The sequence below is a fragment of the Hylobates moloch genome, unplaced genomic scaffold (genome assembly GCF_009828535.3).
Source record: "Hylobates moloch isolate HMO894 unplaced genomic scaffold, HMol_V3 SCAFFOLD_10, whole genome shotgun sequence".
Lineage (NCBI taxonomy): Eukaryota > Metazoa > Chordata > Mammalia > Primates > Hylobatidae > Hylobates > Hylobates moloch.
The window spans coordinates 103,620,221-103,644,399 of NW_026652285.1; the positions used below are offsets into that span (position 1 = coordinate 103,620,221).

General features: G+C 45.9%; 1 protein-coding gene across 14 annotated transcripts in view; it reads left to right on the plus strand.

Annotated features, from left to right (window-relative positions):
- PRRC2B (proline rich coiled-coil 2B) overlaps positions 1–24,179 on the plus strand; it is a 132,616-nt gene that overhangs the window by 62,916 nt on the left and 45,521 nt on the right. For all 14 annotated transcript variants that reach the window (XM_058446072.1, XM_032165456.2, XM_032165455.2 and 11 more), the window contains exons 3-9: positions 955–1,132; positions 4,926–5,028; positions 7,266–7,338; positions 13,201–13,344; positions 15,417–15,658; positions 16,094–16,215; positions 16,674–16,816. In XM_058446072.1, the coding sequence (XP_058302055.1) occupies positions 955–1,132; positions 4,926–5,028; positions 7,266–7,338; positions 13,201–13,344; positions 15,417–15,658; positions 16,094–16,215; positions 16,674–16,816 (1,005 nt within the window). The remainder of the gene's footprint in view (positions 1–954; positions 1,133–4,925; positions 5,029–7,265; positions 7,339–13,200; positions 13,345–15,416; positions 15,659–16,093; positions 16,216–16,673; positions 16,817–24,179) is intronic.

Consider the following 24,179-nt stretch of genomic DNA (forward strand, 5'->3'; position numbering starts at 1 on the left):
GGGTTCACGCCATTCTCCCACCTCAGCCTCCTGAGTAGCTGGGACTACGGGTGCCCGCCACCACTCCCGGCTAATTTTTTGTATTTTTAGTAGAGATGGAGTTTCACCGTGTTAGCTAGGATGGTCTCGATCTCCTGACCCCGTGATCCGCCTGCCTCGGCCTCACAAAGTGCTGGGATTACAGGCGCGAGCCACCGCGCCTGGCCATCCTTAAAGAATTTTTTAAATTTTGCTTTAAAATTTATTTGTTTATTTAGAGACCGAGTTATGAGACTGGCTAATTTTTATATTTTTCGTAGAGACAGGGTTTTGTCACATTGCCTAGGCTGGTCTCGAACTCCTGGGCTCAAGCGATCTACTTGAGCGATCTACTTGGGAGGCTCGGCCTCCCAAAGTGCTAGGATTACACGTGTGAGCCACCACGCCTGGTGTGTTATCAGCCTTTTTAGCTTTCATGGTTCTTGATATTCTGGAACTAGTTGGGAAGGTTCCTGTTGATCCTTTTCACGCCCCATGAAGACTTCATGAATGTCGAAGGGCTCCTGTTCAGTCTTGGTTTGGGTCTAGGCAGAGGCTGTCCCTTTAGTCCTGTAATGAGACCAGAGCTGTCTCAACTTGCAGAGAGGTGGTTCCTCTGTAAGCTGGAGGTTCCTGGGCCTGGCTCCTCACCCATGTTGTAAAGTCCCCGAGCCTTGTCCTGCCCACCAGTGAAACGGAAGCCTTTGTACAGGTTTTAGCAGCTCCTTTGTCCCTGTAGTCTTCAGTGAAGAGCTTGTAAAGTGACTAAAGTGACACCAGACACTTGTTTGTCCTACTGCTGGTCTGCCCTTTGTTTTTTGTTTGGTTAGCTTTGTTATGATCACTTCGAGTTTGAAAGAACAGCGGAATGCATCAGGCCTCTTTCCTTCTGTGACCTTTTTGCACGGTGTCTGTTCCGTGCCCCTCTCCCTGCAGTTATTCCTAGACATGGCTTACAGAGTCTTGGGAAAGTTGCTGCAGCCCGGCGCATGCCACCACCTGCAAACCTGCCAAGCTTGAAGTCTGAAAACAAAGGAAACGACCCCAACATCGTGATAGTACCCAAGGACGGGACGGGATGGGCAAACAAGCAGGATCAGCAAGACCCAAAGAGGTAAACGGAGGAGGTGGGTGGTGAGTGGGAGCTGGCACTCCAGGGGTGGTCCCGGCATCCTTCCCTTTGGCAAACTAACCCTAACCTTTTGGCTACTGCAGCGCTAGTCTTGCAGTGGCAGAGTTGGAAAACTGGGAAATGCAAATGAAGCTGCTTCCTCTCCGGCCTTGGTGCTTCGTATGTTTCTTTTTCCCTGCCTTCATTTTTTCTGGCTTTTAGAGTTGATGGAGCAGCACATCTGTGGACAATCTTGTCCCCAATGACCAGTTTCCCCCTGTGCCTTATTAGGAAAGGCCTCATCACCCCAGAGGAACTTATGCAGTGACTCAGAGCCAATTCCTGTAAGAAACACTGTGGACAGAGCTGGGGCTTGAGGACTTCATTCCTGGTGATGGGTGTCCCTGTGAGCTGAGCTCGGCAGAGAATCATGCAGCTTCCCTAACCGTCGGCCCAGCAGCTTCCCAGACAGAGGAGACTTCTGCTGTTGCTCTGAACAGACCCAGTCATCAGTGAGAGCAGCACAGAATCCTCCAGGATCACTGTACTGCAGCCTCCCTGGAGGCTCACCTCCTGCCAGCACAGTACTTACAGAAACCCTAGGGGGCAGAGGGTGGCACAGTGCTGTCAATCAGAGAAACAGCCCCTGTGTGGTGGGCTGAAAACACAGGGCCTGGCTGCCTGGGGCCCACTTGGATGGCTGCACCTTTGTCTCCTTCTGCAAGTCTTCTCTCAGTGTTTAGCCAGTGCTAAGACAATTCAGGGAAGGGGATGTGTTCAGGGAGGGACAGGACCTTGCTGAGGCTGGCAGGCAGAAACCTGCTGCTGGGGTTTGCCTGTTAAGGAATGTGAACAAAGCTGTCTGGCGACAGCACCCTCCTGGCCTGCATCTCTGGTGGCCTCCCTGCTGACATAGGAAACCAGACGGTAAAAGGGACCCAGATCTCAGCCTGCCGACCCCAGCATCCTTTTCTTTCAAGTCTGTGCTGGAAATGACCATGGCAGCTTTTGTAAAATTGTTGCCTGTATTTACTTCAGACAGGATGTAGAGAGTGAGCTAGTTATTCAGTTAGAGGATTATAAAGTGGTAATCAAAATGGGGCCTTAGAAGTTATTTTTAAAACGTTTCTAAGAGTTTGCTTAGGGATCATATTGATGGGCGGTATAGCATGACTTTTGAAATCTGCCAGCCCTAAGTGGTTTCCAGCTAGACCACTTATTAGCTTGATGGAACCTGGAGAATTGTTTGACTTCTGAGCCTCAGTTTCCCCCCCTTGAAATAGGAATGATACCTGGCTCTGCTGGTGGTTACAAGGTATCCATGAGGCATTGATGGGCTAGCATAGGTCAAGTGCTTAGCCTAAACCTGGCACAGAGGAGGGGCAGATACTGGCTGCTGTCATCATTCCATTCACATGGTACTCATTCCATTCACACCATGAGCTCTGGAACGAAATGGATATCGCACATTTTAATGGAAGGACTGAAATCCTCTGCACCACCAAAAGTTCTAGAGAGGACAAAGCATTACTCCCTCCTGTTATCCAGCCTTTATTCTGCCTTTGCGGCTCCAGTGAGGGCTAGTTGTGCTGGAGCACATCCACCAGGGAAGAGGTGAGGATGGAGTGTTGGTGAAGGCACAGACCCCCGTGTGGTTCTCTGCTGCCCCAGGCCACATCCTCCCACCAAGGTATCAGGTGGCAAGTGGGCCCACAACATGGGGACTCAGTGCTTAGTTTTGGAGAACACATAAGTGCGACTACTTGGAAGCTTCTGTTTTAGGTAGAAGGAGATGTAAGAACCTGATCAGTAGCCTTCTATTTGTAATAATCACGAATGGTGAGTTGCCTGGGTCAGGTGAATCTTGGAAGAGGGTGTCTGTATAGAGTTTGGCTTCCATTTACAGATAAGCCACTTGTATTGGAGGAGTTCCCACCAGGGGGTGGCTGCCCTCCTTGAATCTCGTTGAGTGGAAAGTTGCCTACAGTGACTGGAGCACTGAGTTAGAGCAGAAACCTTCATTCGGCCATTTCTTGTTGATTTCATCACTTCACCTGTGGAGTGTAAATTCACTGACACAGCCTTTTTTGGAGGGCAGCCTGGCAATCATTTAAACTTCAAAATATCTTTTGATCCAGCATTTCCATTTCTAAGGTCGTATGCCATGGAATTACATACAGAAAAAGGGTGCAAAGATATGTATTAAAAAAAATTCTTGGCTGGGTGCGGTGGCTAACATCTGTAATCCCAACACTTTGGGAGGCCGAGGAGGGCGGATCACTTGAGGTCAGGAGTTCGAGACCAGCCTGACCAACATGGCAAAACCCCGTCTCCACTAAAAATACAAAAATTAGCTGGGCGTGGTGGTGCACGCCTGTAATCCCAGCTACTTGGGAGGCTGAGGCAGGAGAATCACTTGAACCTGGGAGGCAGAGGTTGCAGTGAGCCGAGATCATGCCACTGCACTGTAGCCTGAGTGACAGAGTGAGACTCCATCTCGAAAAAAAAGAAAAAAAAATTCTTATCGTAGGCCGGGCGCCGTGGCTCACACCTGTAATCCCAGCACTTTGGGAGGCTGAACTGAGCAGATCACATGAGGTCAGGAGTTCGAGACTGGCCTGGCCAACATCTTGAAACCCTGTCTCTACTAAAACAAAAATTAGCCGGGTGTGGTGTTGCATAACTGTAATCCCAGATACTTGGGAGACTGAGGCAGGAGAATCGCTTGAACCTGCGAGACAGAGGTTGCAGTGAGCTGAGATCATGCCACTGCACTGCAGCCTGGGCGGCAGAATGAGACTCCATCTAAAAAAAAAAAAATTGCAGTTGTATCTGTAAAGGGGAAAAAAAAACCCCATATGAGAGATTGGTTAAATTATGGCCTGTCTAGTTGTGTTGTGTGGTCATTAAAAGCAAAAGGAAGATCCATTTCTATGTTGATGAAAAGATGTTCAGATGCATGAAGTAAAAAACTCATAGAGCTTTATGTATGGGGTCACTCCACTTCTGTTAGAAAAATACTATATTCCTGCAGTGTAAAACTCTGCTGGTTAAAAACAAACAAAACTGTATTAACAGGTATCGAAAAGTCTGCTTGGAGTTTCTCTCTGGATGATGAGATCATAATGTTCTGTGTTACCTAGTTTTATTTATAAGTTTATTTTTACTATGAGCATGTATTTCTTTTATAAGCTCAGAGAAGGTTAAAAAGTCAGCCCTCTGAGTAGGTATGGGCTCTGGGTCTGGGGTAAGGGGCACAAGCCCTTCATTCCAGTGATTCAATTTCCCTATTGGGAAATCCTTCATTTGCATTGTTTACAGTGAGCTTTTAGTTTTTGCAGACAGAAGGCTCTACAAGAAGGCAGAAAAATTTCATTTTTAAAAAAAAGAAAGGCCAGGCGAGGTGGCTCACGCCTGTAGTCCCACCTACTCAGAAGGCCGAGGTGAGAGGATTGCTTGAGGCTGGGAAGCGGAGGTTGCATTGAGCCAAGTTTACCCCACTACACTCCAGCCTGGGTGATAGAGTGAGACCCCCGTCTCAAAAAAAAAAAGAAAAAGAAAAAGGCAGAGGACTGTCTTGTGCTAATTTTAAATGTCAGTGACTAGAACTTAAGCATGATTTGTTTTCTCATTAGTTTTTGCCAGCATAAGAATCTACTGGGGAAAGTCGTATTTTTATTGGCCAGAGGAGGTCTGCTTCCTGTGAGCAGCTGAACAGCTGTGGCTCCTGAGAACGCAGAGACCTGGCCAGCACACTCTGTGCGGTGCCTGACCCCACTGCCCTGCCTTTGTCTAGTTCCAGTGCGACGGCCTCTCAGCCGCCGGAGTCGCTGCCGCAGCCGGGTTTGCAGAAATCTGTCTCCAATTTGCAGAAACCGACACAGTCAATCAGTCAGGAGGTAGGTGCTGGGACCCCATCCTGACTGTTTCCTGGGCGTGGTAGCCCCTAAATCTCTTTGTTGCTGGGGGATGGAAGGAGTTGCTACTGAGAAGTGTGGTTGTGCATGACCTGTCTATTCCAGAGGCACACCCGATGAGTGACTTTAGAAAACCAGCATGTGAAACTGTCGTGGTCACTGGTTAAGAAATTTAATCTGCAACTTTTGGAAAAAGACCTCAGATACAGACTAGGATACAGGCACCTACTTTGGTTCCTGTTGATTTACCTTGAGGCAGGGTCACTCAGGCTGGACTGCAGACTAGTTCAAGGTGAAGCTCCATGGAAGCGTCATGTGAGCTCCATGGAAGCTTGGGTCACAAAAAGGTTCACTGGCCAGGTGAGTTTGAAAAACAAAATGAAGGGACTCCTTTACTGTGGTACTTCTCAGTGCCTTTCATATGCCAATACCTACTGTGACTCTGAGAAGAGGATATAATGGGCAGCAGTCCCTGAATTTATTTGTCCCAGGAAACATTTCTTCACCGAATGTCTCTAGGGACTAATGTCTCTCAGAACACACTTTGGGAAATACGAAGCTACAATCCTTTATTTGTTGATATGTTTTAAGTGTTTTTCTAAGCAGAAAGTAATGATTTCACCAAGCAAGAGCTCGTAACACACTTAGTCCATCAGAGCCTGGCTACAGGTTTCCAGAGATTGGCAGGAGGATATACTTAGCCAGAGCTAGAAATCTGGATGAGAAGTCTATGAATTTTTTAGAAGATGAAAAGAAAAATAGACGTAGATATCTCGTATTCACCAGCTCTCTTGACAGCGGGAATGAACATATTTTGGTTTTGCTTTGCTGCGTGGGCAATATAAGGTCTCAAATGTCATCCCCTCTCTGCTTTAACCATAGTCAGGGAAGTCTGTGGCTTTGCCAGGACACCCTCTCCCCACCTAACACTGAACAGTGCTTTTAAAATTAAAGACAAGAAAAGAGGCCTATGATCATGCAAGACGCCCTTTTTGTTGGCCTAAATCCACTGGGACCTGTAGGCTAGTCAGAGTATTTAGAGTTGAGTTCCTTTCTGTTTCCCAGAATTTGAAAGCAAAGGAGTGAGCTGATAGAGCTGAGAGATCAGATTTGCCTCTGAAGCATGTTCAAGATGTATGTGCCTAGACCCCACCACTGGGGCCTGTGGGTGAGGTCCTGGGCATCTATTTGAATGAATTGCTGAAGGGGCAGCACTATGCCAAGGAAGGGGAACCCATCCTGGCACTGGCACAGGGGTCACCTTGTCCAGTGCTCAGTGCTTTGCTGCTACCTGGTTTTCTCTCATATGTGAGGGGCAGGTAAGAAGAGGTGCCCAGTGTTGTTTGAGTTTTAGAACATCTACCAGTAAGTGGGGAAACTCCACAAAGCAGCAGCTTTGTTTTGTGTATTTTCACCTTCAGTTAGAAGAGGAAGGCTGTGAGATGAATGTTAGTTGAATGGAAAAGACGGGTGAGCTTAGTGGTTAGAGACTCGAAAGGGCACTGGACATAGGCAGGCTGGAGACTGGTCCTGGTCCTGCTGTTCTGCATCTGACTCAGTCACTCTTCTCTGAGCCTCAGTGGGGGATGTGACTAGAGCCCTCCCAGGGTGTGGTGAGCATTCGGTCAGGCTGGGTGTGCTTCGCATAATGCTGACCTTGGCGAGTTTTCAGCAGAGGTGACCTCGTAGGGTTCTCAGGAGGGGAGCTGTGCCTTATAGAGTCACAGTCACTACAGAAAGTGCTGCAGCCGGCCCACCCAGCTCAAGATCTGGCATGTTGGCCTTCCCGTGTTCACGTTCCTCATTAGCAGCTGCACAGTTTTAAAGACATGCCGGAACTGGGCCTTAGTCTTTGTCTCTGGAGCAAAATAAAGTAGCTCTATGTGGACACGGGAGGTTCCAGAGCACCGCATGGAGAAAAACAGGTTTGGGTCCTGGCTTTGCTGTGTCACTGTCTATGTGACTTGAAGCTGGTCACTCCCCAAATCCTGCTCCTTGTCTGTAGAGTGGGCCTGGCATTTTCTGGTCCCTGGGACCGCTGTGTGGAGTGTGCATTGCAGTGGAGGTTCAGGGCTTTGTTGCTGCTCAGAAAGTGGTGGTGGATGGATCCGTGTAGGGTTTGAATCTAAGGTGCTGGCCTCTCAGCACCTTGTAATAGGCTGTTATTGTATAGTGGAATAAGGGCGCTGGCCCTCTTCTGATTCTCTTCCTTCTTTCAGAATACAAATTCAGTGCCAGGTGGACCAAAGTCATGGGCACAGCTGAATGGAAAGCCAGTAGGACACGAAGGTGGTAAGTGCGCACGTGGGTGTGTGTGTTTGGGGACGCTGGGGAGGGGGAGGTGAATGCCTTTTCCAGAATGTCTGGTTGGGTCTAGGCACCCAGAAGCTTTGAGGACTCTCTTCCACAAAGAGGTACCATCTGTGGAGCCCTTGCCTGTGCACAGCGGGTGCTGACTCTGTAGAGGTGCCAGCTCTTTGGTTTCTTTGTATGTGTGCTCTTGCTGAGACAGAGGAGTGCTGACTGGGCTGTGCTGCTGGTGGGCTCCTACTTGCTCCGCGGTGTTGCCAGCACCATCTGCTTCCTCTCTTCTGGGACCACAGGAGGGAGGTGTCACATGGTGTGGCTTGGGTTGATGAAGAAGCTGGCCTTGGGGTTGGAGTGGCCCGCCTGGAGGATGTTCTATCTGAGCACTCCGAGGGTTACGTGATGTTACCAGAAGCGCTGCGCCCAACACACAGGAAGCTCCCTGGAAGCGGAGCCCACTGTGCTGCTTCCATGGAGTAGCTCAGGAGAAGGACCGAAGGAAACAGTGTTCAGAGTTTTAAAAATAAATGCATGGGAATTACACATTCACACGGCCTCCGAGGCAGGCCCAGAATAGTGGGCTAAACTCACAGGGTGAGTTCTGTGCATCCAGGCTGCCCTCCAGCCCCCACAGTCCTTGGAGAATGTGGGTCAGCAGATGTTCTTGAGAGAACCAAAAGATCTGGATTTTCTACGTGAGCTCTTCTAATTTTTGATGATAGCTTGAATGTTTCTAGCATACTATGCTTCAGACCAAACTAGGCAGCAGGTCTGAGTGGGAAGGAGAGTGGTCGTGGTGTGGGCAGACAATTCAAAGGAATATACTAGGAAAAGCCCACAATTCGCTTTCTCCTGTAAAGCAGCACTGGCTGCCCCTTATTACCCTTTGCCGCCATGCTGATATCACCTTCTGCTTCCTGCACTACCTCTGCCAGCCAAGGCTTCCCCAGACTTGGTCTTTAGTAGCCTGTATTAGAAAACCAGCTGCACATCCTTTGTTCCCTGAACCTCACCCCCAGCCTGCCATGCCGAAGGAGGTCCTGCCCCTTGTGGGTTGAAATCCCTGTACTCAAAGGCTCTTCCCTCAGTCTCCAACGGGAAATGACCGATCAGTCAATGTGCCAATTGGATTTCAATGCCCCAGCTTCTCCCAAGGGGCTGAGGGTACAGATCGAGTGCCAGCAGGAGTGCAGTGGTGCAATTATAGCCCATTGCAGCCTCGATCTCCCGGGCTCAAGCAATCCTCCCACCTCAGCTTCCTGAGTAGCTGGGACCACAGGTGATATATATATATATATATATATATTATATATATATTTTTTTTTTTTTTTCTTTCTTTGTAGAGACAAGCTCATATTTGTCCAGGCTGGTCTCAAATCTAGGGTCAGCCGTAATCCCAGCACTTTGGGAGGCCGAGGCGGGTGGATTACGAGGTCAGGAGATCGAGACCATCCTGGCTAGCACGGTGAAACTCCGTCTCTACTAAAAATACAAAAAATTAGCCGGGCGCGGTGACGGGCGCCTGTAGTCCCAGCTACTCGGGAGGCTGAGGCAGGAGAATGGCGTGAACCTGGGAGGCGGAGCTTGCAGTGAGCGGAGATCGCGCCACTGCACTCCAGCCTGGGCGACAGAGCGAGACTCTGCCTCAAAAAACAAACAAACAAACAAACAAAAAAACTCCTAGGCTCAAGCGATCCTCCCACTTCAGCCTCCTCAGTAGCTGGGGCTGGGATCACAGGCCCATGCACCACCATGCCTGGCTTATTGATCAATTGATTAATTGACTGAGTGATTGATTGATTGCGACGAGATCTCACTATGTTGCTCAGGCTGGTCTCCAACTCCTGGGCTCAAATGATCCTTCTACTTTGGCCTCCCAGAGTGCTGGGATTACAGACGTAAGCCACCGTGCCTGACCTCGAAAGGGTCGTTGAAGATGCTTTATGAAGAGCATTCACTGGTTCTTTGGCTTTCCATGTCTTATATTTCTGTAAGGTTAGAATTTTTTTGTTTTTGTTCTTTTTTTGAGACAGAGTCTTGCTTTGTCACACAGGCTGGAGTGCAGTGGCACAATAGCTCACTGCAACCTCCGTAAGGTTAGAATTTTTAAAAGTAGATAGAATATGTTAATTTTTATTTAAAAAGAATTACAAAAATTAAAAGAAAAACTTCTGTATAAATTGGCCCAATTCCTATGGAAGCCAGTTTGGCACTGCCTGGCAAAATAATAACACATAATACCCTTTGACCTAGCAAGTGCACCCTGAGGAAATTGCTCTACAAATTATACTTGCCCATGTGTGAAATGACTTGTGCATAAGATTAGTCATTGCAACATTATAATAGCAAAAGATTGCAAACAGTCTCTTGAAATGCCTGTAAAATTATGGTACTTTATTGAAATGTGATTTGGCTATAAAGAAAAAAAGCAGAAGTTTTCTCTTGATTTGGCAAGATCTCCAGGTGAAAAAAAGTACAGAATGGTATGTATAGTATCTTACCATTTGTGTAAAAAATGGGGGTGAGGGCTGGACGTGGTGACTCACACCTGTAATCCCAGGACTTTGGGAGGCCAAGGCAGAAGGATTGCTTGAGTCCAGTCGTTTGAGACCAGCCTGGGCAACATGGTGAAACCCTGTCTCTACAAGAAATACAAAAAATCAGCCGAGTGTGGTGGCAGACAACTGTAGTCCCAGCTACTTGGGAGGCTTGAGGCAGGAGAATCACCTGAGCACCAGAGGTGGAGGCTGCAGTGAGCTGTGGTCACGCTCCTGTACACCAACCTGGGTGACAGAGCAAGACCCCATCTTAAAAGACAAAACAAAAAAATGGGAGTGAGGAAAAATACACTTCTAAAAAATGTTGTATATGCATGTTTTAAAAGCCACCCATCTGTATACTGATGTATATGTGTTTAAAAAAAAGTCTCCAGAAGGTAACAGAAAACTGCCAGTTTTTTAAGGGAGTCAGAAGGAGGCAAATGGGCATAGGGGTGAGAGGAAGGCTTCTGTGTCTACCTTTACATGGTGTTCACTTCTGAACCATGTTACTGTGTTACCTATAAAAAATATAGGTAATGTAACTATCACAATAAAGCTTGATGGAGAAAATTTTAAATTGGATGTGGTGGCACACACCTGTTATCCCAGCTACTTGGGAGGCCAAGGTGAGAGGACTGGTTGAGCCCAGGAGTTTATATAAGTCCAGCCTGAAAAACATAGCAAGACCCTTTCTCTACACAAAATTTAAAAAAAGAAAGAAAATAATTGCAGGCAGAAACCTGCCAGCCCACAGAATCGACACACTGGGCAGGGTGGGGGCCAAGTGTAAAAGTCAGTTTCAGTTTCCCCTGTTGTGCTAGAGTCACGCATCTGTGACACTGTCAGGAATGCGGGGATTTGAGGGTGTTGCCCACAAGTGTTTTCATGACTCTTTGGAATTCAAAAGGACTTTTCCTGAATTGATAGACTCAGTTGATAGGTCACCTGAAACAGACCCAGGAGACCTGATTGCATGTTTGGGTAGAGGTCAGAGGCTCAGATACCAGCTGCTGCCCCACCAGTGGCTCAGCCTGTGACCTTGGAAGAAGCACCCCGACTTTCCTGCCTCAGTTTCTCATGGCAGAGAACAGATGGCAGGTGAACATCTTAAAACAATGGGACCTTGTGAATACTGGTATTTTGGTGTGAGATTTTTTTCCTACCCTTTATCCTTATTAAGATTAATTCATGCTTACAATAATATCTTCATGATTCTTGAAGCAGAAGAAAGAGATGGAACAGCAATATTGGACAGGTGCTGGTTTTTTTCCTAATTTCATATCTACCTTTTTTTTTTTTTTTTTTTTTGAGTCAGGGTTTCATTCTGTTGCCCAGGCTGGAGAGCAGTAGCGCAATTTTGGCTCACTATAGCTTCAGTCTTCTGGGCTCAAGCAGTCTTCCCACCTTAGCCTCCCAAGTAGATGGGACCACAGGCATGCACCACCATGCTCGGCTAATTTTTGTGATTTTTGTAGAGATGGGGTTTCATCATGTTGTCCGGGCTGGTTATACTATGTTTTAAAAATTAGAGTTTTTATTTGATTCTTGCCAGTGACCTTCTACCATAATGAAGTGACTCTGAGTCAGAGCCCCCTTCACAGAGCACCGGAGCTCCTTCATGACACTTGGAGTCCATCTCTGGCTGGTCATTTGTGAATGGTGTCCAGTCTCACTGTCAGGTTTATTTGACCCTGGACCTTTTTACTAAGGGAGTGGCAAGCGAATTGCTGCCACATGCCTGTGTGGTGATCCAGCCGCGCCTTTCTAGCACAATCGGCTTTAGTGAACAGGCCCGTGGATCAGTGGTGCTAAGAATAATTTAAACTACTTAGGGGAAGATTTGGGTTTAGCTGTATAGGGAACAAGGCATTCCACAGGGGGCCATTTGTTGTGTGGTGTCGCCACTGTTCCTAGATTTCTCCTGTCTGGAGTGTGCTGCATATTCCAGATCAAAAGACGTGCCATTTTTAATCTGTTCATCCAAAAATGGTGGCAGAACCTCTGTGCTAAGTTCTGTGTGTAAGGGAACAACATTAGGAAAGGCTTCTTCTCTAAAGCAGGTTGTAATGTCAAGGAATGAATGCAAGAATGAAGAAATAAACTGTTCCCAGGATTATAAGAGTGAAATGTTTGGCCTTGTAGGGCTCAAGGAACTTAGTAGAAAATGCGAAAGGACAGGTGAATGAGGAGTTACTCATGTGTATAAATCTAATTTCCACCTGATCTTACCACATTTGATGGTAGAAAGCAGCATTTTATTTTTTTATTTTATTTTATTTTTTTGAGACGGAATCTCGCTCTGTTGCCCAGGCTGGAGTGCAGTGGCACAATCTCGGCTCACTGCAAGCTCCACCTCCTGGGTTCATGCCATTCTCCTGCCTCAGCCTCCCTAGTAGCTGGGACTACAGGCGCCCGCCACTATGCCTGGCTAATGTTTTTTTGTATTTTTAGTATAGATGGGGTTTCACCATGTTAGCCAGGGTGGTCTCGATCTCCTGACCTCATGATCTGCCCGCCTTGGCCTCCCAAAGTGTTGGGATTACAGGCGTGAGCCACCACGCCCCGCCTATTTTTTTATTTTTAGAGAGAGGGTCTCACTTTGTCACCCAGACTGGAGTGCAGTGGCACGCTTTCGGCTCACTGCAACCTCCACCTCCCGGGCTCAAGTGATCCTCCCACCCCAGCCTCCTGAGTAGTTGGGACTACAGGCGCCCGCCACCACACTAATTTTTTGGTGTTTTTTGGTAGAGACAGGGTTTTGCCATGTTGCCCAGGCTGGTCTTGAACTCCTGAGCTCAAGTGATCCACCCACCTCGGCCTCCCAAAGTGCTAGGATTACAGGTGTGAGCCACTGTGCCAGGCAGAAGCAGCATCTTAATCCTTTTGGGGTGGTCTGGGGCAGGGATGGCAGCACTCTCTGTAGGTGTTGCCTCCACAGGAAAGCAGTTGCCTTCTTGACCTCCCCTGGGCTGATTTTATAGGAGGCTATGGCCCCAGGCAATCAGAAGAACCTTCCCTTCTGGGGCAGGCTGTGGCCTGGAGCGGCTGTGATGTCTTACCCCATTCCCTTCGTAAGCAGGCACTGGTCCTTGCAGGTCAGCTGGGAAGGGGCATGATGCTGTTAGCAGCAGCTTCCGTTGCCACCCTCAGTGCCCTCGTGGCATCTGCCAGCACAGAGCACCCTTGTGACAAGGCTCCCTTAGAAAGCCCACTTCCAGGCAACATGGCTTTCAAGGTGTGGAGCTGGGAAGCAGATGACTGTTGACTCCATCTCACTTCCTCCATGTCTACCCCGTCTTCTTGACAGGTTTAAGGGGCTCAAGCCGACTGTTATCCTTCTCTCCCGAGGAATTTCCGACGCTGAAAGCAGCTGGAGGGCAGGACAAGGCTGGCAAAGAAAAGGGCGTCTTAGATCTGTCGTATGGGCCAGGACCAAGCCTCCGCCCTCAGAGTAAGTGACTGCAGCCTTTGGGCACTCGATGGAGTCACAGAACTTCCTCCTCTCATCTCTCTGCACTCCTAAAAGGGTGCTGATGCCACTGGGGTCCCTGGTTCGAGCTGGAAACGTGGCTCTTTGCCTCACCGTGTGATCTGTGCATCCACTGGACTTGCTGCCTAGGTCGTTGGATTGGGCCTTGTGCCTTTTTTGTCTCTTGGGTTGGGCCAGGCCTGTCCCCTCCCCCTTTGTCATCCAGTTGTTAGTTTTGCTGTGCCTGGTGGCTGTGGCAAGGATGGACAAAGGACCAATTAACTTAGGTCCCCAGTTGAAGAGCTTATTTTCTAAAGCTCCCAATCTTAGCTGCATCTAGTGGGAATCACTGGGGAGTTTGTGAATGAGTCTGATTTCCAGTCCTCCCCTCCCCCAGCCCAATTAGGACCTGTATTTTTAACCCATTCCTCTGGGGATTGTTACATAAATCAGCCTGCAACTGGTCTCTACTGGCTCCTCATCTTAGGTTGGGCCAGGGAAGTGGCAGGATTGTGTAGCACTTCTTGCTGGAAATTTCTCCTTGGAAGCCGAGGGTGGCTGGAGGTTAAGGTGGTGTTTAGGAATGCGATTTTCCACATGTTCTACTCAGGGATTTTGAAGTGGCTCATGTAGTCCAGGGGACTTGATCAGTCTTAAATTGCGAGGGCCTTTTGTTTGCTTGCCTTGATGTATCCCTAAGGCCTCTCCCATTCAAGTCATAAGTGATGTCCTGTAAGTCAGTGATCACTGTGGATGTGTCTTACTTAAACCAGCACTCACCACCTTTCCAGTGGCCCACACAGGACTGGTTTATTTTACTTCTTTTTTTTTTTTTTTTCTTTTTGAGATGGAGTTTCGCTCTTGTTGCCCAGGGTGGAGTGCAATGTTGCGATCTCTGCTCACTGCAACCTCCGCCTCCGGGGTTCAAGTGATTCTCCTGCCTCAGGCTCCCGAGTAGCTGGGATTACAGGCATGTGCCACCACGCCCAGCTAATTTTGTATTTTTAGTAGAGACGGGGTTTCTCCATGTTGGTCAGGCTGGCCTTGAACTCCTGACCTCAGGTGATCCGCCCGTCTCAGCCTCCCAAAGTGCTGGGATTATAGGCGTGAGCCACCGCGCCCGGCCTGTTTGCTTCATTTTAAGGGACATGAATTATGTCTTTCTGGGATTAATTAAGATGAGCTGCTTTGTGGGACTATAAAAATGTAGACATAGAAGAAGCTTCTAAGCGTCAGTTTAATTTCCTCATTGGAGAAGATGAGAAAACATGGACAGAGGGGTGACGTCGGCTTGCCAAATCACACAGCAAAGGGGTTGAAGAGCTGGGATCAGACATGTTCTGGGTCTCTTTCCCTTAAGGGTCATGTAACTCAGAGACCTTTGTGCTTCAACTTCTGACGGAAAACGGGTCTGTTGTCTCATTTGATTTCTTGTTGGCCTCTAATAATTTCCACCCGATCTTACTACATTTGGCAATAGAAAGCATCATTTTAAAAAGACAGGTCAGCAGGTTTCTGTCTGTGAGCTACGCAAGTGCCCCACACCTCCACTGGAGGGACAGCAGCTGCGCCTTGCCTGTCTTGTGGGCTGGGGGATCTTTATTAAAAGGTGCCACTGCTAAACAAAGCCTGAAACCACTGTGCCCGGAACTCGCTCCTGTTTGAATGTGTAGTCCAGTGCTGACCCTAAGTGGGCTGGTCAGCGTTTGTTGAAGGAATGACCCAAGGCTGGTTTCATCAGGGCCATCTTCATCTCTCTGGGTTGTGAGACTTAGGGGAAGGGTGGTGATTGTTACTTACTGATGAATCCTTCTCTCTGAGTAGATCTCATTTTATATTTCACAGTCAGACTTCCCTCAGCAAGTTCATCCTCATTGTCCAACGGTCTGCCCCAGCCTCCCCTGACAGATTTAACAATTCTTCACTTTAGGTGTTTTTTGTTTTTCATTTTATTTTTTTGGTGAAGGAGGGGGTCCCTTGACCTTCAGAACCTCATACGATCCCTCCTTCCCCCTCCTCTTCCCTCTCCCCTTTTGCCCCCTTTCAATTTCCAGATGTGACAAGCTGGAGGGAGGGCGGTGGGCGACACATAATTTCTGCCACGTCTCTGAGCACCTCCCCAACTGAGCTGGGCAGCAGGAACTCGAGTACAGGAGATGGAGCCCCCTCCTCGGCATGTACCAGCGATTCTAAGGACCCCTCTCTCCGCCCGGCTCAGCCTGTCCGAAAAGGGGCTTCACAGTTCATGGGAAATGTATACCACCCACCTACATACCATGACATGCTTCCTGCTTTTGTAAGTCTTCAGAGTGTACTTTTCCCCCCTCCATGAAGTTGGATTGTGTCCAGCAGATAGGTCAAGTGGTTGAATGTCCCCCTTGGGGTCTCCTCTTGGCCCTGTTACCCTACTTCCGAGGCCTCCACTCGTTTTGCATTTTCTCTCCCTGCTTTTTAAATCTTCAGGGCCTCTGGCTTCTTTCCCTGGTGATGTGGATATGATTTTAGCCTTTGGTTCTTTAGAAACAGGAGAGGCAGGTTTTCCCTGACATAGGTCCCCAAGTCTACTTACAGGAATGAAATGGGGGAGATGGTGGTAGGATTAATTAGGAAACCCCAAGACTTTCCTGTTTCTTTTTCCCATTTTCCACTTTACAAAACACATTCTGATTTAAGTGGAAATTGCAGTTTCGGCCATTACCAGCAAATCCTGTTCATTGATGTTATGTTTCAGATGTGTTCGCCAAAGTCATCAGAAAACCAGGGTACAGTGGAACGAGGCTCTTTTCCCCTTCCTCAGCTCCGCCTTGAACCTCGAGTTCCTTTTAGACAGTTCCAGATGAATGACCAAGACGGGTGAGTCCATTGCATTACGGTCACGTGTGTAGGGATGAGTCCGGTGGTGATTCTGGTCAGGATGAGGGGCTGATGAATAGAAGTGTTGGGTCTCCTGGAGACCGCAGAGAACTTAACCAGCTCAGCATGGCAGGGTGTGTGGGGTGGTGGCTGGGATTTGGAGCTGGATGACAGATTTAGTCATATTTCAAGAGCCTGGTAGAATTGAAGTTCTGGCACGTGTGTGTTGCTGCTGCCCTAGGCCTTAGCAACCATCATGTAAAACTGCAGGACAAGGCAGAACTTCTTTCTGGGATGTACTTGTTTGCTCATTATATATTTCTTTTAAAGGAACTGATAGAAATATTAAATCAAACATGAACCTTTGCAGTGTGGAATTTATTTTTGGAAAGGTATTTGATTTTGCTTCCGTCTATATACTGGACATGATTCCATCATCTTTACTTTTCTTTTATCAGAAAAGAAAACAGGCTGGGAGTGTCTCGCCCACTGCGTCCACTAAGGCAGCTGGTGGAGCGGGCACCACGGCCCACCATTATCAACGCGGAAAACCTGAAGGGCCTTGACGATCTGGACGCCGATGCTGATGATGGCTGGGCAGGTGGGCAGAGAAGCACGGGTGGTTTAGACGGGCAGGACCAAAGTCCATCTGTGCTTACCAGGGATGGAAACCCCCTGGCACCACCATGTGTTTTCCCTTGGCAAGACAGGGATGAAGAGCAGGACAGGGAAGCAGCCCCGATGCCCTCCTTCCTCATTTACTCCCCGACTAGCGGTTCCTTCCTGGCCAAGCCATTAGCTTCTTTTGGTCTTTAGTCTTGATCTTAGAGTTTTGTTGTTAACTTTTTAAAAATTATTGATGATGCAAAATTTAAACAAAAAAGAAAATAGCTCCCAACCACTGATCACTCAGGTTCAATAAGTACCAACGTTCTACCATTCGGTTTTTGTTTTAATTTAATTTTTTTCCAAGAGACAGGGTCTCAGCTACTCTGGGCATACTGCCTGTGGGTTAGCCCTGCTCTGCAAGGAGCAGTAAAAAAAAAAAGAGAAAAAGTAAGGCTGGGCACGGTGGCTAATGCCTGTAATTCCTTTGGAAGGCTGAGATGGGCAGATCACAAGGTCAGGAGATCGAGACCATCCTGGCTAACATGGTGAAACCCTGTCTCTACTAAAAATACAAAAATTAGCCAGGCGTGGTGGCGTGTGCCTGTATTCCCAGCTACTCAGGAGGCTGAGGCAGGAGAATCACTTGAACCTGGGAAGCAGAGGTTGCAGTGAGCCGAGATCGCGCCACTGCACTCCAGCCTGGGTGACAGAGCGAGACACTGTCTCAAAAAAAAAAAAAAAAAAGGAAAGAGAGAGTCTGGCTGTGTTTCCCATTCTGGAGTGGAGTGGCTGTTCGCAGGGTCCATAATGGTGAGCTGCAGCCTCAAACTCTTCCTCCTGCCTCAGCCTCCGGAGTAGCTGGAACTACACGCGGGTGCCACAAACCCAGCTTGTTCTGCCATTCTTACTCGTTTATCTCCACCCACTCCCCATCCCGCAACCTGATTGTTTTCTTTTATAGTTCTTTTTATTTATTTTCAGGTAGATTTTAATTATAGTGAAAGGCACCCATGTCACATTTTACCTGTACAGTTTTACAAATGGATATGTGTATGTCGTACACATCCATATCCAAAGAAAGAACATTTCCCTCACCATCCCAGGCTTCCTCATTGCTTCTCCAGTGCTCTGCCCTGTGACCGCTCAAGGGCCTGCTGCTCTTCTGATTCACTTTACCCTAGATTAGTTTTGCCTAGTTATCAGACTTCAGATGAGTGGAGTCATACAGTTTTTACTCTTGTATGGGTTTCATATTCATCAATGTTGTTTATATGCCAGTTGCTTTTAGTTGCTGAGATATGTTCCAGTGCATCAATATACTGTAATTTGTTTATTCATTCAAAAGCCCGACTATATACATCATACTTCTATTTCTCTTGGGTAAATATCTAGAATTTGTTGGGTCAAAGGGTAGACATAGGATTAAGTGTTTAAGACCTGTCCAAACCTTTTCCCCTGGTGGTTGTGCCATTTTACATTCCCAACAGCAGTGTGTGAGAATTTGGTAGGTCTGGATCTTACATTTTGGTGTTCATCTTTCTTTTTTTAAAGAGATAGGGTCTCACTTTGTTTCCTAGGTTGGAGTGCAGTGGTGTAATCAAAGCTCACCGCAGCCTTGAACATGTTTGTCTTTTTAATTTTAGTCATTCTAGTGGGTGTTTAGTGGTATCTCATTGTGCTTTTAATTTGCATTTTGCTGATGACTAATGATGATATACACACTTTTATGTGCTATTTGACAGCTGATATATTGTCCTTTGTTTGGTGTCTGAATCTTAAAAAATTGAGTGGTAGGATACCAGCCCTGGATACAAATCCTTTGCAACTTTTATTTTGCAAATATATTTCCTTATTGCATTCTTTGTCTTAATCTTTTTAAAACACTGTTTTGATGAGCAGAAGCTTGAATTTTGAAGTTTAATTTACAAATTTGGGTTTTTTTTGTGGTTATTATTTTTGTGTCCTGTTTAAAAAAATGTTTGCTTCTCCTTGGTGGTAAAGATATTCCTAGATGTTTTATAGTTTTAACTATTAATTTTAGGTCTTTGATCCACATTGGATTAATGTTTGTATATGGTGTAAGACAGGAGTCAAGGTTTGTTTTTTCCCATGTGGCCAATTCTCCACAACATTTGTTGATAAGACTTTACTTTCCCTATCGAATTGCTTTGGAATCTTTGCCAAAAGTCAATTGACTGTAAAAGCATTGGTCTGTTTCTGGACACTGTTCCATTGATCTGTTTGTTCCTCATGCCAGTACCACACTGTGGGTTTATAGTAAATCTTAAATTTCAGTAGTGTAAGTTTTCCAACTCTGTTCTTTTCCAAGATTGTTTCCACATAAATTTAGAATCAACCTGTCAGTATTTACAAAGAGCCTGTGGGCATTTTGGTTAGGATTATGTTGAATCTGTATCAACATAGATAGGTGACATCTGAATTTTTTTTTTTTTTTTTTTTCCGAGACAGAGTCTTGCTCTGTTGCCCAGGCTAGAGTTCAGTGGCATGATCTCGACTCATTGCAACCTCCCCTCTTGGGTTCAAGTGATTATCTTGCCTCAGCCTCCCGAGTAGCTGGAATTATAGGTGTGCAGCTACTTTTTGTATTTGTAGTAGAGACAGGGTTTCACCATGTTGGCCAGGCTGGTCTCGAACTCCTGACCTTGTGATCTGCCCACCTCAGCGTCCCAAAGTGCTGGGATTACAGGCGTGAGCCACTGCACTCCACCTGACATCTTAACTTGGTGGTGTTTTGTTTTTTTTTTTTTTTTTTTTTTGGATATGGGGTCTCACTCTGCCACCCAGGCTGGAGTGCAGTGGCATGATCTCAGCTCACTGCAACCTCTGCTTCCTGGGTTCAAGTGATTCTCATGTCTCATTCTCCCAAGTAGCTGGGATTACAGGTGTGGGCCACTACGCCCTGCTAATTGTTGTATTTTTAGCAGAGACGAAGTTTCACCATGTTGGCCAGGCTGGTCTCGAACTTCTGACCTCAGGTGATCGGCCCGCCTTGGCCTCCCAAAGTGCTGGGATTATAGGTATGAGCCACCATGTCCAGTCCTTAATTTTGAATCTTTAGGCCAGGAACCTGGTGTATCTCTTTATTAGGGCTTTCATTTCTCTCAGCAGTGTCTTAGAGTTTTCATGTAGAGGTCCTGAATGTCTTTTGTTAAATTTATTCTCGGGCATTTTATGGTTTTTTGATGCTATTATAAATGACATTGATTTTTAAGAACAATTTTATTTTTTAAGGGTTTGCTGTCATTATATAGAAAATATAGCTGAGACCGAGCGCAGTGGCTCACGCCTGTAATCTCACCACTTTGGGAGGCTGAGGTGGATGGATCACAAGATCAGGAGATCGAGACCACCCTGGCTAACATGGTGAAACCCCGTCTCTACTAAAAATACAAAAAATTAGCTGGGCGTGGTGGCATGCGCCTGTAGTCCCAGCTACTTGGGAAGCTGAGGCAGGAGAATTGCTTGAACCCGGGAGGCGGAGGTTGCAATGAGCCAGGATCGTGCCACTGCACGCCAGCCTGGGTGATAGAGCGAGACTCCATCTAAAAAAAAAAAAAAAAAAGAAAATACAGTTGATTTTTTTGCATTCACTGGTACCAGACACTTTGTTGAATACATTAGTTTTACTAGTTTTTGTTGATTTCTTAGAGTTTTTTCGACGTAAACCCTTATGTAGTTTGTAAATGAGGAGTTTTACGTTGTCTTTTTCAGATTACGTGCCATTTATTTATTTATTTATTTATTTATTTATTTATATTTTGCCTTATTGCACTGTGGTATACTTCTAGTATAATATTAACCTCAAGTTCTTTCTGATCTTAGGAAGAAAATGTTTTGTGTGTCAGCATGAAGTGTCAGCTGTGGGTTTTTCAGAGATGCTGTTTATCAGGTTGAGGATGTGTTGCCTTCTGTGTCTAGTGTGCTGAGCCTCTGGGTTTTTTGTTTTTGTAAATTATGGGTATTGCATTGTGTTCAATGATTTCCTACATCTGTGTTCATATTATTTTTCTCCTTTATTTTGATAATAGACTGCATTTTTTTAATGCTAAACCAACCTTGCATTCTTAGAATAAACCCTCCCTCTTTGTATGCCTAGACTCAATTTGTTAATATGTTTTAAAGTTCTGTCATGAGGGATATTAGTCTGTAATTTCCTATTCTTTTAATGTCTTTGTCAGATTTTGGTATCAAGTTATGCTGGGCTTATAAAATGAGTTGTGGAGTGTTCCTTCTCTACTTTCCTAAAGAATAAGATTGGTATTTTTGTAAGATCAGTATTATATATTTTTCTTTTTCTTTCTTTTTTGAGACAGGGTCTCTCACTTTGTCACCCAGGCTGAGTGCACTGCTGCAATAATGGCTCAACGCAGCCTCAAACTCCGGGGCTCAAGTGATCCTCCTGCCTCACCTTCTGAGTGGCTGGGATTACAGGTGTGGGCCACTGTGCCTGGCCAGTATTACTTTAGCAGTGAAACAATTTTGCCCCTGGAGTTTTCATTGTGGAAATGTTTTCAGTAATTTATTTTATTTGATTAGTTATGAGACTGTGCAGTTTCCCTATGTCATTTTGTGTGAGTTTTTTGGTAAGTTGTGTTTTTTGAGGAATTTGTTCATTTCTTTTGAGTTGTTGAAATTATTAACATAAAGTTGTTGAAAATATATTACATCATCCTTTTGATGTCTATAGGATCTGTAGTGATACCTTTTAATTCCTGATATTTGTATATTTCTTTTTCTTCATTTCTGCCAAGGAATTGAATTGTTAGTTTTATTAATGTTTACGAAGCAGCAGCTTTTTGGCATTGTTCATTTTCTCCATTGTTTGACTTGTTTTCTGTATCTTTTTTAAATGATTTTTTAAATCATTAAGGCATTTTTTTATTACTAGGACACTTCTAGATTGCTAATTTAGTTGTCTTACAGCCAGAGAGCACATTCTGTATAATTTCATTTGTTTTCAAGTTAGTAAGACTTGTTTTATGACTAGGATATGATCTGTCTTGGAGAATATTTCAGGTGCACTTTGAAAAGTATATATTCTACAGTTGTTGGGTGTCATGTTTTGTATGTTCCAACTTAGTCAAGGTGGTTGATGGTGGCATTCAGATCTTATTGTATATTTACTGATATTTTTGTCTGCTTCTATGAGTTAAGGAAAGTGAGATGTGAAACTCCAATTATGGATTTATCTGTTCCTCCCTTTAATACTGTTGGTTTCTGCTTCATTTATTTTGAAGCTGCTATTAGGCATACATACATTTATAGTTTCTATGCCTTTCTGGTGTGTTTCCACGTTTCCCTCCTTATCTCTAGTAGTCTATTATCTTGCAGTCTGTTTTGTCCTGTGTTCATACCATCGCTCTGACTTTTGGTTCCAGCGAATATCTTTTTCCATTCTTTTCCTTTAAGCTCCTTTGTGTTTGTATTTAAAGTGATTATTTAGTAGACAGCACGTAATTGCAACTTGTTTTTTCAGTTCCTAACTCTGCCTTTTAATTAGATTGAGTTTTTGTTGTTACTTTTAATTTTTTTAAAATTTAATTTAATTTAATTTAACTTTTCTAGAGAGGGGGTCTTGCTCTGTTGCCCAGGCTGGTCTTAAACTCCTGGGCTCAAGCAATCCTCCCGCCTTAGTCTCCCGTGTAGCCAGGACTGCAGGCATACATCATGGTGCTCAGTTAGCCTTGTGTTTGAGGCAGGATCTTGCTCTGTCGCCCAAGCTGGAGTGCACTGGCACAGTCACAGCTCACTGCAACCTCAACTTCCTGGGCTTAGGTGATTCTCTCACCTCAGCCTCCGGAGTAGTTGGGACTACAGGTGTGCACCCCCATGGCTGGCTACTTTTCTGTATTTTTAGTAGAGATATGGTTTCGCCGTGTTGCCCAGGCTGGTTCAAATTCCGGGCCTCAAGTGATCCTCCTGCCTCAACCTCCCAAAGCGCTGGGATTACAGGCATGAGCCACTGTGAATTATATGATGATATGATTCACATAATTTTAATATAATTATATGATTGACATAATTGTCATATAACATAAAATTTACCCTTTTAAAGTCTATAGTTTAGTGGTTTTTAGTATATATTCACAAGGTTGTACAACTACCACCAGTATTCAATTTCAGAATGTTTCCATCACTCAAAAAAGAAACGCAATACCTGTTGGCAGGCGCTCTCTCCCACCTCCTAATCCTGTGGCAATAATAAGTCTACTTTCCCTCTCTATAGATTTGCATATTCTGGACATTTCCTTTCTTTTTTTTTTTTTTTTTTGAGATGGAGTCTTGCTCTGTCCCCCAGGCTGGAGTGCAGTGGCGCGATCTCGGCTCACTGCAAGCTCTGCCTCCCGGGTTCACGCCATTCTCCTGCCTCAGCCTCCCGAGTAGCTGGGACTACAGGCGCCCGCCAACACACCCGGCTAATTTTTTGTATTTTTAGTAGAGATGGGGTTTCACCGTGTTAGCCAGGATGGTCTCGATCTCCTGACCTCGTGATCTGCCCGCCTCGGCCTCCCAAAGTGCTGGGATTACAGGCTTGAGCCACCGCGCCCGGCCCATTTCCTTTCAATGGAATCAGTATGCGGCCTTTCTTGTCTGGCCTCTTTCACTTAGTATAATGTTTTCACAGTTAATTATGTTATAGCATGTGTTTGTATTCATTCTTTTTTATGACCAAATAATATTCCATTGTGTGGAACTACCACACTCTGTTCACACAATCCTCTGTGATGGATACTTTCTGCCATCTGAGCCACTTGGGCTGATCAGTGCCTGGGGCAAGTGGTAACTCACAAATCTCACAAGTCAAGCTTCTGTATTATAAGGGTAGACAACTACTTGGTTTCTGCCTGCTTTGTTCATCCTCTTGGGCCTTGAAATAGATTTTAAAGATATATTGTTCAGATTTAAAAATTGTTACCTGTGGGAGGGTTAGTCTAACCAAGTTGCCCTGCTCTTACCAGAAGCCAAAACTGCCCTTCAGTCACAGGGGGAGGCAGCCAGGTGGTTGACTCAGCTCCTCTGCTGGAATAGCTAGATTCCTGGCCAAAGGAACCTCTCCGATGGTGCCTGGGTACCACTGACCTTTTCTTTTCCTTTTTCCTTTTCCTTTTTCTTTTTTTTTGAGACGGAGTCTCACTCTGTCGCCCAGGCCGGAGTGCAGTGGCACGATCTCGGCTCACTGCAACCTCTGCCTCCTGCGTTCAAGCGATTCTCCTGCTTCAGCCTCCTGAGTAGCTAGTATTACAGGCACACGCCACCACGCCCAGCTAATTTTTGTATTTTTAGTAGAGACGGGGTTTCACCATGTTGGTCAGGCTGGTCTCAAACTCCTGACC